The 13123-nt window shown below is 44.7% G+C and overlaps 2 protein-coding genes across 3 annotated transcripts in view; both read left to right on the forward strand.

Moving 5' to 3' along the window:
* Positions 1-2974, forward strand: part of LOC310796627 (rho GTPase-activating protein 29-like) — a 45535-nt gene extending 42561 nt beyond the window's left edge. For both annotated transcript variants that reach the window (XM_083658848.1, XM_083658849.1), the window contains 2 exons: positions 347-647; positions 966-2974. In XM_083658848.1, the coding sequence (XP_083514974.1) occupies positions 347-647; positions 966-2150 (1486 nt within the window). In that variant the 3' untranslated portion in view covers positions 2151-2974. The remainder of the gene's footprint in view (positions 1-346; positions 648-965) is intronic.
* Positions 2975-5766: 2792 nt separating this feature from the next.
* abca4b (ATP-binding cassette, sub-family A (ABC1), member 4b) overlaps positions 5767-13123 on the forward strand; it is a gene marked incomplete at both ends in the record, with an annotated part of 48467 nt that continues 41110 nt past the window's right edge. Inside the window, 6 exons of the mRNA XM_083659072.1 lie at positions 5767-5832; positions 6935-7028; positions 7129-7270; positions 8615-8754; positions 9890-10017; positions 11843-12040. Of these exons, the coding sequence (XP_083515198.1) occupies positions 5767-5832; positions 6935-7028; positions 7129-7270; positions 8615-8754; positions 9890-10017; positions 11843-12040 (768 nt within the window). The remainder of the gene's footprint in view (positions 5833-6934; positions 7029-7128; positions 7271-8614; positions 8755-9889; positions 10018-11842; positions 12041-13123) is intronic.

Genomic DNA, 13123 nt, shown 5'->3' on the forward strand with positions numbered 1-13123 from the left:
GATGAGTGGGTATTTTGTGCTGACATTCTGTATTCAGATTTGACCATTTTCATGCCAAAAATCATGGGACACTAAAACTATTCTTTTAAACACACGCTAATGAAATTCTTAGGTTGGTCAAGGGTTCCTTAAGGCACGTTTCATGACTGTCACTCCTGAAGCTGGTTAAGTAAAACCATATCTGTATGTCCAGTAAGGCAATATTGGCTCTGATATGTCGATCTAACTCTATTTCAGAGTCTCTCCTTGCTCATAACCCAGCTAAAATGTTTGATTGATATATATATATAAATAAAAAAAGATCAAATCAAACCAAATCAAACCCACAATCAATCTCTGCCCCCAGAGTGACTGAACAGGCAGAGGAGAACAAGATGACTGCCAGCAACCTGGGCATCATCTTCGGCCCCACGCTGGTGAAGCCGCGGCAGACAGACGCAGAGGTGTCGCTGTCCTCCCTGGTGGACTACCCCTACCAGGCCCTGATGGTGGAGCTGATGGTGCGACACTTCCACATGATCTTCGACGTCTCGCCTCTGTCCCCCTCCGACCTGTCCACGGCGGGCCAGGCCTCCCCCAGACTCACCCCCCAGGAGAAAGAGCAGAGGCTCAGCAGACACTCCACCTCCCTGGTGGACATCAAAGAGGTGAGGAGGGAGTTGGGGGTGGGGGGATGTGTGGGGGGGCTAAAGAACTGGAAAAGCATTATACACTCTTGAATGGACTCGCATTGGTTCGGGTTTGCACTACAGGGGTACACAGAGGGTGTGTTATGTCACCCATCCTTTCTGTTTGGAATTGTTTAAATAGTCCATTTAATCTTCCATTTCCAAGGAATGAGCAATTCGTCCCCCCCCCCCCCACCACCACCACCACCACAACATTTTTGTTAACTTATTTGTTTGACTATTAATTGCTATTTTGTGCTCAGAATTTAACTCAATTCTGGTCTCATTTCCCCACAGAGTGCCAAAGTGTACAAAAGGCACTCGTCAGTGATCCCCTCCTCTCATATCCTGGATGAGGTGCAGGAGGTGCAGCCAGGAACGGACAGCAGAGCGGTGTCTGCCTTGGAAAGACTCAACGGGATCCAGGCGTCTGGTGCCGGTGATGTCCAGAGGTCCACCCTGGTGTTTGGCCGGCCCAGCCCCCACCTCCCCTCCACCTCCACCTCCACCTCCACGGCACCAAAGGTCCAGCTACGCTCGCCGCGCTCCAGACTGGTGTCTCGGCCCATCAGCATGCCCCTGGAGCGTCTGCCCGCCCCCGCCCAGGTCAGCGAGAGGAATAGCCGGAACACTGCTGCTAACGCTAACCCCGGTGACACCATACAGGAGGTGGTGGAGCCGGAGAAGCCCCGTTCCGCTGGCTCATCCAGGGTGAGCACCTACTACATCACGCCCTTCATCGACACGCAGACCATGCAGCGGAGGACCTGGGACAGGAAGTACAAACACTACGACGTCACTCCCAGGACGGCCATGATAGTGGCCAACCTGCCGCCGGCCAGCTCCGGCGGAGTGCAGCCTGTGAAGGCGGTTGCACCGACAACCACCGTTGGGCCAGTTGCTACTCCCTCCGTGCCCCCCACTGCTAGTAGTGTTAGCACCATATTCCCCAACCACCCCTACACAGTGTCACTCAAACCTGTCTGGACTTCCAAAAAGGAGAATGACACGGATAAACCTGTCTGGACTTCCAAGAAGGAAAATGACACGGATAATTCAGTCAGTGAGCCTGGCAGCCTCCCCATTACACTCAGGGCCCCCAGGACTCTGCAGCCCCCTCCCGGGACCTTCTACAAGCCACCCGTCTCCATAGGCAGCAGAGCCCGGACGCTTCCGAACTGGACCACTACTGTGACCACCATCACCACCACCACCAGCAGCAGCACCTCCTCCAACCCCGACCATGTGGTCAGCACCTCCCCCGCCCACAGCAGCCCCCCACAGTCAAGGCTCCAGAAGCAGGACTCGGTAGACAGCTCCACTGACCCCGAGGGCTCCACCTCCAGCCCCCTGTCGCCCCCCCAGTCCCCGCCCCCCAGCAGCCCCGATGACCTGAGCCCCAGTGAGGCCAAACCCGTCTACCAAAGACTGCGTCCTCGCCGGCTGCAAGAACTGGAACACAGAGAGGCCCATTTTGTCTGAACACAACAAGCCAAAAAAGAAAGAGAAAAAAGGTTTTATACTTGTAAATATAAATGTACCTGTGCCATAGTGTAAATTGGGAGTGGGGGGGGGGGGGGACATATTTTATCAGAGAAGGTGAGAGAGCCAGTGTAGGCCTGTGAAAATGAACCATGAAAGTGTTACAAGTGTTAATATATTCTATGTTACATGTTGGAGGCATGGTGCAAACAGTGGTTGGTCTCCCAACCATCTGAAACATGCTCATAGTAAAAGTGTGATGCCAACATTGTATGTGTAATGTTAATTCCAACATTGTATGTTTCATGTGTTTTTTTTTGTATAACAAATAGATTCATTGTCTATTTTTCTCTCAAACAAATTCTACGTGCCACAAAAATGATTTGTGTCTGTAAAGAAGAATTGTAAGCCTATCGTTTTGTTCTTTTACTTAAACAAGTAAGTTCATGTACAATGATTGATTTGTTATGGAATGCTATTTTATTGTAACCACACAATGCACTTACTCAATGCAGGTTCAAATTCTAATGTTGCCTTTCATGTTAAATGTTCTTTAGATGACATTGTGTTGTATTCCACAAGGAATAGAGGAAGTATTTTAACATGTTTTTCATTGTGAGAAAAAGAGGTCAACCCGTTGTAACCCTTAAGTTTGTCCAATGTAGCCTGTGATTGGTACATCTTCTTCAGTATGTAAACCTTATGTATCTGTTTACGTTTTATATTCATTCATACTGCATGTTCCTCACAGTAGTTTTTGTCTCATCAAATTAATGTGACTATACAGAAAAGCGACATGCAACAGTTCTTGCTGCAAATTAAAAGTGTAGTTGAAACTGTTATTTCTGCTCCAGTGGAGAGTTTGTTCTTTCACTGCCTTTCAGTTGTATCATTTGTAACTTGCCTTGTCGACATAGTTGTATTTTTGTTACGTCTGTTATTGATAGTACTCATCACTGAGTTACATTTTGGGTCTTTTTTTCCTTCTTTCCTTTTCCCCTGTTCTTGTGATAGTGCCATTATAATGTTTCAACCTGTATTTACAACCTTTGATTCAACCAGATTTTTAGATTTCTTTGTTTTTGTTTTATGATGATTTTGCTTTATTGGACAACACTGAGGGAGAGAGAGGAAGTGAGTGAGGAGGAGGGGTGGGGTACGTAGTGTATGATAGTCACAGCTACATAGTTTGCACCTTAGCCAACCGAGCCACCAGAAAGCCCAGATTTGTGCAAGGCTAAGCCTTGAAGTTGCGAGTTTCGGGGGGTAAGCCTGTACCTGTGGCACATTGTACGCACTGCTCGCAGTTCACGGCAAGTTCAAGTGGTTTTCCTGTGCCTCTGTCAAGCCTCAACACTCTCCCAGCCTAATCACTTGTGTCACCTGCTCAGACGAGTGACTCACTCACCGCAAAACACACCAAAACCTGCTTACTGCCTCTGCTCACTCCCCCTCCCCCGAAGTTCCCACAAAACTCTCATACTGTACAGTCAGTCACCCACACATCTAAATGCATGCTGTAGGTCTTGAGCTGAAAGCTTCTATGCAAAGTTACAATGACTGAGCGGGTAGTGGTTCAATGTCTCCCCCCCCCACCGACACGTTGACAGGACAGAAAACACATTGTCTCCTGTGGGGATCAAACTTGTGACCCTCCTGTTACGGGACAGTCTGTCTAACCACTAGGAGTCCCCTGCCTGCCTGCCCCTAGGCAGATATCCTTATAATTCTGCCTCCAAATGGACGACTGTTGTCTGTTTCTCTGCCTCTCCATGTTGAGCTGGGAGATTAGAGCAATCAGATTAGGAGTGCTGCTGACCTGGAGGCGGAGGAGGGAGCGGGCAGCCGGGAGTCGCACCTTAGCTTTATGTCTTCCATTACTTCTCCTCGTTTGTGAACCTCTTTCTCTTAGATGTCGTACGACTTTTATATCCTTCTACTAGAGGTAAGGCTCAGGATGAAGCGTTTGATTCTATGGAAGGTGTGTTGCGGTGTTGGCAAATTGGATGTAAACTGTAAGATCGTGTAAGCGCTGAGAGCTGTGCGGTCGCCAAAGGCGCCATTAGTTTTTCCACCACCTTCATTCTGTCAATATAACATTATAGTGAAAATCGAAAGGCTCTGGTTGTTGTGTTTTCGAGTTGACTTGATGTATCTTTTGTTCTCAAATGAAATAGTGAACGACGCTTTACCAGCTAGGCGTTTAGTCGTTTTTACATGTTTGCCACAAGATTTCTGTCTTGCGCAAAGGAGACCTGTCGTGCGTAATGACTGTTTGTGTAAGAAGTCAGACACATAATGACAGCCTTTACTCTCCTTTTTGGTCTTATTGTCCTTTTTTCCTCTTGTTTTTCTAGACGTGTTTATGTCTGCATCCTCAGTCTGGCACAGAATCCACAGGCAGCAATAATCTATGTCACTCTGAACAAATTACCCTGCATGTCCCACATTCTCTGAGGCCATAGCGCCGGACCTGTACATGTGATTGACTATGGGAGTGATTCACCTTTTATACAATAGCTACCAAATACATTTGGGATGTTTGCACGGTTGTTATAATAATCTTATAATGAATTGATCTGGCACACAGGGGAATTCTCTTCTATTTCACCTTTCCAGGCAGGCACATAAATCATGTCAGCCAGAGAACAGACCTTGGAGCTGGTCAGGATTTAGTGTTGTGTTCAAGAACACTTCAGCAGGGTGATGCTGCTGAATGAGCAAGAGCAACACCGAGTCCTATTCAACCCCTTAGACCAACATAAGAAATGAACAGTGTATATGTCGTTCCCAATGTCAAAATAATGAAGGAGTTTCTGAAGGATGAATAGAGATCTATCTGTAGAAGCTTTTTAAACCCTTCAATTTGATTATTTGTTTTCAATTTAAATTTGATTTTGTCTAATCAATGCATAGCAGTTAGAGGACCATTGTTTGTAGTGCTGTGGAGAAGATAAAGGAAGGTGGACCAAGAGGAGAAAACACATCTTTGACATTTTCAGGAAAAAGAGAAGTCATCGTCCAATAGTGGCTGAAGTAAAGATTTAGTCAAAAGAGGCACGAGATGGAGACCAGTCCTAGACCAGACTCAAGTGCTGTACAGCCACAGCTCTCTCTGACCATGAGACCCAATAACTGCCTGTTTTGTCCACTAGCCTGATAACAAGGCTGGCAGGCGCGGACTGCATAATCGGGCACGTCGGGCAAATGCCCGGTGGCCTGGCCTTGCCTGCAAAACAAAAACTGAACAGCAGGCCAGGCGCCGCCTACTGGTTTACTAGTGGTTTTATTACTTTATTCATGGTTAAAGTGGGTGCATCTCATTGTAAAATTGGACTCAGCCCAAATTGGGCTTCAAACGGCCCAAATTGGGCTTCAAACGGCCCAAATTGGGCTTCAAACGACCCAAACGGCCCAAATTGGGCTTCAAACAGCCCAAATTTTTTGGCATGCGCGTCGGCCCGTCTCGGCCTGGCCTGCTTGGTATCTAATGCCCGGCCTGAATTATAATCCCAGTCCGCCCCTGGTAACATGTGAATGTGAGCACTGATGCAGCTCTGCCTCCACAGGTTCATCACAGTCTGATGACCCCCTCCAGGGGTTGAGCTGCGGAGCGATGAACACAGGCGCTCAAATCCGCCTGTTACTGTGGAAAAACTGGACTCTCCGCAAGAGACAGAAGGTAGGACTGTTTCTCTCCCCTGCTGCTCTGCCTGCTATAAAGCAGCACTGACAGTCTATAGACCTGGCTGGGTCAAATGATAGGTGCAAATAATTCTTAGCATTCTGTCCATAGGTGGGATTTTCTTCATAGAACTGCACAATGAGTGCCACCTGACACTGACCATTTTGTAGTTTTCTATAATTGACAACTGATTTGTCCCAATCCATTAAACATTGCTCATCTGGTACAAAATGTTTGCAAATAGTATTTGACCCATTGGTCTTTAAATATGAAACATTCTTGCCATGCCTCACATCTACTTGCAGGTATACATTGTACTGTATCAAAGTGTATTATGAACACAACTGTCTGGATCAGTTATAAGGTATATCTTGCAGGTATAAGCTTTACTGTATCGAAAGTGTATTACAACTGTCTTTGGATTAGACACATCTCATGGTCTTTGTTTCAACCCCAGGTTACATTTATTCAAACTGAACACATTCCTATTAGGTATTGGAGCATCTACAATACTTTAAGAGAAAATCTTTGATTTGTTCAGGGTCAGGACAAAATAACGAAAACACCACATGAAAAGAACATAATCAAAAATCACAGTTAGGCTATGAGTCATCTTTCAACCTTTTTCTTCATCTGGAACATTTGGAAGAAATGAAAGAATGCCTTCAACAGACTGTTGCCAAATGTTAAGCATGTTGGCAGCCATCTAGCCAAAGTCATTAGGTCTGATGATGGTCGGCCAAGGCCAATGTAAGAACATTTGACTGGACCTGGTGTATCATATCACACACCAGCATGAAGTCAATGCCTCCCATGGCACCCAGTCACCAGATCTAAACACCTGGAAATTGATTTAGCGCAGTGGGGAGAAGATTTCCACCTCCTTCACGCCTCAAAGAACTGGAGGCTATCCTTAAGAATGGTTCAATATCTACACACAGTTCAGGATGTAGTAGGCCTATAACAGCTGCAGTCCAAGCAGGATTAAAGCTGCTTTGAAGGCAAAGGGTGGCCCATAAAACTGCTGTATAAAACAAGTCCATTATTACTACATTATTAGACAAAGCAGGATCTTAAGCATTCACCTGTTTCTTTCCAGATCCGCTTCCTGGTTGAGATCTTCTGGCCAGTCTTGTTATTCATTGGTCTGGTGTGGCTGAGGAAGGCCAACCCGCTGTACAGACAACATGAGTGTAAGAAATGCTAAATAATTAACTGTCATCCCTGTTTTATAATTCTCTTTAACCCCATGTCAGAAGCACCCACCTGCCTTCCCATGTCTGTTTTTTTCAGGTCATTTTCCCAACAAGGCCATGCCCTCCGCAGGGATCCTGCCCTGGATGCAGGGGATCTTCTGCAATGCCAACAACCCCTGTTTCAGATATCCCACCAGGGGAGAGTCTCCAGGGGTCATCTCCAACTACAACGGCTCCATGTAAGCCTGTGTTGGTCTTTTTCTCCCTAGTTTGCATAATGAGAGCGAGTTTTATGACCCCTGTGCCTTGAAACCCGCCTAAAATACACAGGCATCACTGAGAAAGTAAGCATTCATTTCTTAATTCATGAAAAACTTGATAGATTTAAATTCAATGACATATTCAACAGACATTTTAAGCAGCTTAAATTGATGCTCACAAGTCATTTTCTGCAAGTCCAAGTCCAATTCAATTTTTGAGGACGAGTCTCAAGTCAAGTCTCGAGTCACTGTTTGTGTCCAAGTGTCAATCTCTGCTGGGGACTCAACCAGCAGCCACCCTTTCTCTCCTAGTTGGCCTTCCTAACAGAGAGGGGTTGAATGCCTTGCTCAAAGTCACATTGATGGACACACCGACTATTGCTGGGATCAAACCGGTCTTGCAACCCTGTCTCTGTGGTTACAAGACGGTTTCTCCAACCGTTTATGACATGCCTCTATTGCATAATGCAAATAATGTTCCTAAAATGTACATGGAATGCTCTTACTATGCCATCATTAAGCCATAGACCAATTTGACTTATATTCTGTGCTTTTATGGTTTGTCCAATCCATGTTGATTTTTTATTTATTTATTTAACCTCTTCTTTCCCAGTGAATGTTTGCTGAGCGTGCATACTCTTGCTGCATATTAGTACCCTATTGGCTGTTTATTATTCATTATAAAGCACTTTCTTTTTTCAATTTCTTATTCTGCATGAACATATTCTACAACTACTAGGTCATTAACGAAGAGTTTTCCTTCAATAACCTCCTCATCAATGCTTATTGATAGTAAGTAAGGAAGTTATTGTACATGAATTACGATCTTAATATGCTTTAGTGGTACTATCACCTTATAAGGCCCATGCTGAGCAAAGCATATTAAGATCATAATTCATGGACAACAGCACTAATTAGGAGGTTATTGAGGGGAAACTCTTAGTTCATGGCCTAGTGTAGATGTAGAATATGGTCATGCAGAATAAAGCATAAGTGTTTTATAATGACTAATAAACAGCCAATATGCTACTAATATGCATGCTAATAATAAGCAACTAGTTAATGGTGAATATGTGTACCTTAGTATAAAGTTACATTATTATAAAGTTACAGATGATGATATTAAAAAAGATAATAAAATATAACGTTGATTCTATGTAGTAGTAGATAATATTGTTGTGTGTGTTGTTGTGTTGTTTACCTTGTTCTACATGTATTGTGTGTTTTTTTATTGGACCTTGTGTCTGACAATAAAGTGATGATGATGATGATGATGAATATCTTAGACTAATACTGTATACTGTGGTTGGCTGTATGTTCCAGATTGGCACGGTTCTACGCTGATTCCCAGGAGCTGCTACTCAATGACACAGATTTCCAGCAGCTTGGCCGGCTTTGGCATGAACTGTCCTCCTTCTCAAACTTCATGGAGTCATTACGCACCAAGCCATATCTGGTTTCAGGTACAGGCCACGCCAGACAGAGAGATGAGTGAATCGGTAGGACCGTTTCCCATTTCTGTAAAACTGCCAATAGAAGCCCCACACATTTATGTTTTGGACTCTTGATTTTTACTTTCAACCAAAGACTTTACAACTATGTGACCCCAGACTCTCCTGATTCCCCTCTTCATGTCTTCATTTCCTCTTTCTGTTGTTGTTTTCTTGGCCTCTATCTTGTGTGTGTCAAAGTGTCCCGTCACCTTATCTGTCTTCCGTGTTGACTCTCTCCTGTCTGCTCTCAGCTCTGTCTCAACTTTCTGTACTATATTCATCAATGAGTTTGTTCACATTCACAATAACATTGTGCCACTATTTGGGATACTCAGGTGTCACATTTATGAGTTAGTGTCTGTAAACTGCATATAATGTTTACAATTGCGTACAATCCAGATTATGGAAACATATGACATAGGACACAGGGCACAGGGAGAGAGATGCAAACTAGTCACTTTTCGATCCCTTTTGACCCCAAAATAGGGCACTTGTGTGGTTTTGGGTCTGCCCTGGTACAGTGTATCTGTCACCTTTTTCACTCTCCATGAGTTTGCATCCCTGGTGCATAACCGTATTCCCCTTACCCTTATTCTGTTTAAACTCAAATTCCTTGGGAATAGTCAAAATATTCTGGTCATTATTATGTAGCCTAATTTGACAGTGTTTCTCAACCACTGGGCCGCGGACCACTGGTGGGCCTCAGAGCGCCATCTAGTCGGCCACGGAGGACCTCTCAGATCAAGATATCAGAATGATAGCCATCATTTATTTGGGAAGGTGGTCGTCCTCGGAAATGTTTTAATAATCAGAAGTGGGACTTCAATTACAAAAGGTTGAGCTCCGCCTGGCCTATAGGGTTATTCATGCCCAGATTATCTTGAATATAATCTCAATTGAGATGAGCTTGACCCGTTAGCGGGGTTTCTGTGCATGTAGACACACTCGTCCCCCTGCTTATTGGACTTTCTTAAAACACTCTGTTAATCAGCCCGGGTGGCAATCCTTTCCCCCTGCTACGCTGTGTGTTCCTGTTCAGTCTGATTCTCTCTCCAGTGATGCTAACCTCACCTGGCTCTCTCTCTGCTCCTGACTTGCTATCCAGGGCGGGGGCTGAGGATAGGAGACATCCTGAAGGACGATGAGGTACTGACCGCCTTCCTGTTGCGAGACGCTGCCCTCTCCGACTCCGTGGTCTACCAGCTGGTCAACGCACGGATACGGCTAGAACAGGTGCCGTTTGGAGGGATGGATGAGAGAAGTTGAAACTTAAGCTCTTGTCAGACAGTTCCCAGTAAATTACTGGGATAACCTTTCAGGGACCACTAGTGATTTTCACTATTCACGTATGCGATACATTCACATTTCCATCTTGTGTCTGTTCCATGGCAATGCCGGTATAGAGTGCCAAAGTCACACCCTCTTCTGGCTTCTGCATACGACCCAAGGGATTTCATCCGCTATTAATTTCTCCATAGATGTTTAGATTTGGTCCCAGTGAAATGATCTACTGTCTCTCCTGATTGTGAATATAGCTGAATCGCTTGGTTTGCTCAAGTAAAACTCTTTTTCAGTCTTCCCCAGGGCAGCTGTGGCTACATCACCCGTAGCTTACCACCACTGGTACAAATGGTGTGAATGAATAATGATTTCTGTGAAGCGCTTTGGGTGTCTAGAAAAGCGCTATATAAATCCAATCATTATTATTATTATTATTATTATTATATGGATTTTTCGAAACATCTATGGAGAAATGAATGGTGGATGAAATCTCTTAGGTCGTATGCAGAACCCGGAAGAGGGCGTGACTTAAGGGAAAGTCAAGGGAAGGGGAGGGAGGGGGGCAGCTGTGGAGAGGTGTCAGGGCTGTCCTAGTCTCACGTGGTCAGACCCACCCTCGACGTCAGCAAGCTTCCAGCGACGGAGGTAGATATCATCTACGGCTGGCACTGAGACTAGGACTGTCCCAGAGCCGTGTAGATAGAAGAGTCCCGACATCTCCATTCACTCCAATGGACCAGTTTTTTACTCTCAAGCGTTCCAGGAAGTAAGGTCCTGGATTAAGCAGCACTGTCGAGTTGCAGCAAAATAGACAGTTTGTGTTGTACTTTGAAAGAGTTTTTCCCCCCTTGAATCAAATTGTACATTATCAGCTTTATTTTAGCTAAGCGCGAGACCCATTCCTGGCTGTTCATTGGCTAATGAGTCTCGCATTTTGGTCCTCCGCTGACGCCACTCTCTCTCTTACTTACTTTTACTTTACTTTATTTCATTTGGCAGTCGCTTTTATCCAAAGCGACTTACTCTCTAGAGGACACTAGACTGTCCCATTGTCTTTTCAAAGCCATATCATTCAAGTTGCAGACTGGGGGGCGTAACCCTTTACGTGTGCTTCCCTGCAATGTTCCTGCTGTCATTCGGACATGAGCCATGCAGGGATATTCTCTGGAATGTTACTATGACTTGTGGTGGGAAATTGGTGGTACAGAACTTCCGTGAATATCCATCCCTGTAGGCCTGTACCCATTCATACATGTCCTCATGCAGGAACTGTCCTAGAACATTCCTGGGAAAGGCTGATGGGGTTGGCTTATTCCGTAATAGTGATTAAGATAAGGTTTTGATATCTTTATGTTGTAAAACAGTACATGTATTGAGAAACTTAACAGTGTTATCTGGTTTGTAGCAGTAAGAGCAGGCTGTTGAAATTTGCCTCTTCTGGTTGATTGATAATTATTCGACAAAAACATGATATTTAGTGATTCCTTTGGACATACCCCACTGATACACATGTGTTACACTTGTGTTTATATGGAGGATGATTAGGATCATGTGATATTTTCGTAAGCAAAGAATTCTGACTTAAAAATCAAATAAATGTTGCACATGTGGCCCTAATCCTCTTCTGTATGTTTGTTCCAATTTATTTGTAAATATATTCAGTCACATAATGGAGGGTAAAACTGACCGTTTGGACTGATTTTAATAGAACTTTGACTCTTGACTCAACATTTCAAACTACATTCCTCATTTCTGCCTGTTTTCTCATCTCCTCTAGTTTGCGTTCGGGATCCCAGACCTGCAGCTGAAAGACATCGCCTGCAGCCAGACCCTGCTGGAGCGCTTCCTCCTCTTCCCCAGTCGCAGGGGCCTGTTTGGGGTGCGCAACGCCATGTGTGCCCTCAGCCAGCCAAGCCTGCAGGGGATAGAGGACATCCTCTATGCCAATCTGGACTTCTTCAAAATCTTCAGACTGGTTAGTGGCCTCCAAAATAGGAGTTTCTTCAGTCTTTCATTCGTTCCACCATCTGCCATTATGAGAAAATCTGAACGGTTTAGCTTGTTTTTGTGCTTCTGTCTTTTTTGTGCCATAAAGCAACTTGGTGCCAAAATCCAGCCCAGGGGGCACACAATGTAAAATGTGTAGTAGAAGCCAGTAGAGACTGCCAATCCTATTGGCAACAGTCATGCAATTATACTAATGTCTCAGAATTAATTTAACATTTTTAAACCCTTATTTGACCAGCTAAACTCCCCGTAAACGATTTGCAGAGAAAGGCGGGGACCGGCGAGGGTTACATGCACACACATTCCTACCTGGACGTAGCCTGTCTGTTAAAAATAAGTCTGTTAAAACTGAAACACTGTTTCAGTTTTAACAGTGTAACACAGTAACAGTTGAAGAGTGCTTCACTTGGTTTGGAGCACGTTGACGGTATTTGCTGATGGAGTGGGAGGCACGCCTTGTTCACTTTCCCACTCCATCTTTTGGCCCACTGGTCTGGAAAGTCCCAGCCTTATAATAGCAATAAGTCAGCGCATTAGCCAGCTTGATGTTGTGATACTGCTTCTGCTGGTTAACCTTCACAGTGATCATTAACATCATGGACCTACAGTATATAGGATGTGAAGAATGTGTAACAGGTGCTTCCTCATACAGCCTTATAAATGGCTGCCAAAAACTATAAGTGAACTGACAACAACAAAAAATCTGTTTCAGCTGTTTTTTCATGTCACCTCAACATGAAAATTGCTGTCTTGAAAAACCAGGATTTGGGCAGTGAATTGTGGCACAATGCCAGAAGTTATGGTTCTATAGAGACTGCTGATGATGCCGACACTTGACGTGTGATGTGAGGCCTACTGGCTGACTCTAGCCTGATGGTGACTCACTCTGCTAGAACAATCCTTAGCTTTATAAACTACCTGCTCTGTTTTTACCTTCTCACATGTATTTACAAGCACACATGGAGACGTGGAGTGCCTGTGCTCCTTTGTGTGTTTTTCCTCTGACTGATCTCCATCTCATCCCTTCATTCAAGTCAATAAATAATTACTT

Source organism: Poromitra crassiceps (genome assembly GCF_964638095.1).
Source record: "Poromitra crassiceps genome assembly, chromosome: 23".
NCBI lineage: Eukaryota > Metazoa > Chordata > Actinopteri > Beryciformes > Melamphaidae > Poromitra > Poromitra crassiceps.